General features: G+C 37.2%; 1 protein-coding gene across 1 annotated transcript; it reads right to left on the reverse strand.

Moving 5' to 3' along the window:
• Window positions 1-284: 284 nt before the first annotated feature.
• LOC134637664 (olfactory receptor 8G17-like) lies at window positions 285-1,244 on the reverse strand. The gene has a single exon (XM_063488149.1). The coding sequence runs from the start codon at window positions 1,242-1,244 to the stop codon at window positions 285-287; it is 960 nt and encodes a 319-aa protein (XP_063344219.1).
• Window positions 1,245-2,058: the final 814 nt, after the last annotated feature.

Below are 2,058 nucleotides of genomic sequence, written 5' to 3' on the forward strand. Positions count from 1 at the left end.
AGCATCCCATATCTTAACATATTTTCAGGAAACCAAACTACTGGATAGCAAGCATGTAAATATTACTGTTTCCCCCATCACTACATTAAATTAAATGTCTTATATCTGACAAAGGATGATAAAAATGAAGTAACTGAAAATGGTTGCCTGTAAAAAAAAGCATTGTATTTCTACAGTATTGGAAGATTATAGACCTTATCACTTCAGTATTGTCCATCTTCACTGCAAAGACTGACTGACTGGCACACAATATTACTTAGAAGGAATAAATGCAACATCACTAATTATGTACAAATAATGTTTGTTATTTTAATGGCACAATTTTCTACCAACTTTGACAAGAACCTTTGGATCTCTTGGGACTGCACACCATAAATAATGGGATTGAGGCTTCCAGGTAAAATATGAAACAAAATGGAACAAATTTTCCTGTATTCTGAGTACTGTGGAAAGCGATGCAGAGCAATGAGGGACATTCCACTCAACAGCATAATCAAGTAAACAACCAGGTGGGTGCTGCAGGTCTTCAATGCTTTACTGTTCAAAGACTTGTTCTTACTGGTTAGACAGACAATTGTTATACTAGCATATGTGAGAACAATGCTGCCTATAGAACCTGTAAACAGGACCACAGTGAAGGTGAGCCCATAGACATTGTTAATGAACACATTCTCACAGGAAAGCTTAAAAAGAGAGGCATTGTCACAGTAAGGGTTTGTAATCAAAGTCCTGCATCGACTCAGTCGTACAGTCAGTCCGAGCAGAATCCCGACCAAAACAAAGGCCACTCCCCAGGCAAAAACCGTCAGCTTGATCACCATTTTGTTGGTCATTATGGAAGCATATCGCAGAGGATTACAGATGGCCACATATCTGTCAAAGGCCATAATCATGAGCACAGTGTGACTCATAGCACCAAACATATGTGATGTAAAAGCTTGCACCACACATTCATAATAACTGATAAAGCGTTCAGATGGAGGCTTCAACATGTCTACCAACAATCGAGGTACCATGATAGAGTTTCCAAGAATATCATTAAAAGGCAGGTTGCAAAAAAGCAGATACATAGGCTGGTGAAGGTTCTTGTCCATGAAAACTAAAATAGCAATGCTCATATTTGCTACCATTATAAACAGGTAGAAGAACAACAAAAGGAGAAACATTGGGTATGTGGATTCCTTTGAAATGTTAAACCCCTCCAGCTGCAGAGTGAAGCTATTGTAGGTATAGTTCTCCAACATCCTGAAAGAATAATACAGTACCCAAAGCAATCAAGTTCATGAGAATGATAGGAAGTCCTTATTCTGAGTCTTTCCTATTGTCTGTTCATGTATCTGGTAGATGTGTACTAGTACTGGTAGCCACTGGCACTGATCACAGTGTTCTGTGTTGCAGATTTATATGGGTGTAATTACAACACTTACATATGATGTAATATAAAGATCAAAAGAACTGTCAACACTCTGGGAAATAGAATTGTGGGCATGAAGTAATATTCATCTCTTCAAGCTTCATTTCCAAATTTCCAACTGGCAGTATTCATTTTTTAGCAGTGCAAACAAAACGGAAATTATAATATTTTATTGAATTAAAGGTTCAATAGAACATTAAATATATGTATATACACACACACACACACACACACACACACACACACACACACACACACATATATATACATACATATATATATATATATATATATATTTTATTTATTTATTTTTTTCAATATTTCCAATTTTATTGGAATTCCACGTGAAAGACCAATACAAAGTGGTGTACACGTGAGAAGTGGAACGAAAATAATACATGATTCCAAACATTTTTTACAAATAAATAACTGCGGGGGTGTGCATAATCATTCAGCCCCCTGAGTCAATACTTTGTAGAACCACCTTTTGCTGCAATTCCAGCTGCCAGTCTTTTAGGGTCTGCGTGCAGTCAGTTGCCCATAGACGTTGCCTGATGAGTGCTAATGACTAAATAGAGTGCACCTGAGCTTGAAGGATAAACCGCCCGCAGGGGCGTGCTGGGTGTTTTTATATATATATATAT

Source organism: Pelmatolapia mariae, linkage group LG10_11, assembly GCF_036321145.2.
Source record: "Pelmatolapia mariae isolate MD_Pm_ZW linkage group LG10_11, Pm_UMD_F_2, whole genome shotgun sequence".
Taxonomy (NCBI): domain Eukaryota; kingdom Metazoa; phylum Chordata; class Actinopteri; order Cichliformes; family Cichlidae; genus Pelmatolapia; species Pelmatolapia mariae.

Excerpts from the sequence above, each read along its gene's own strand:
- LOC134637664 (XM_063488149.1), bottom strand. The coding sequence starts at position 1,244 with ATGTTGGAGAACTATACCTACAATAGCTTCACTCTGCAGCTGGAGGGG.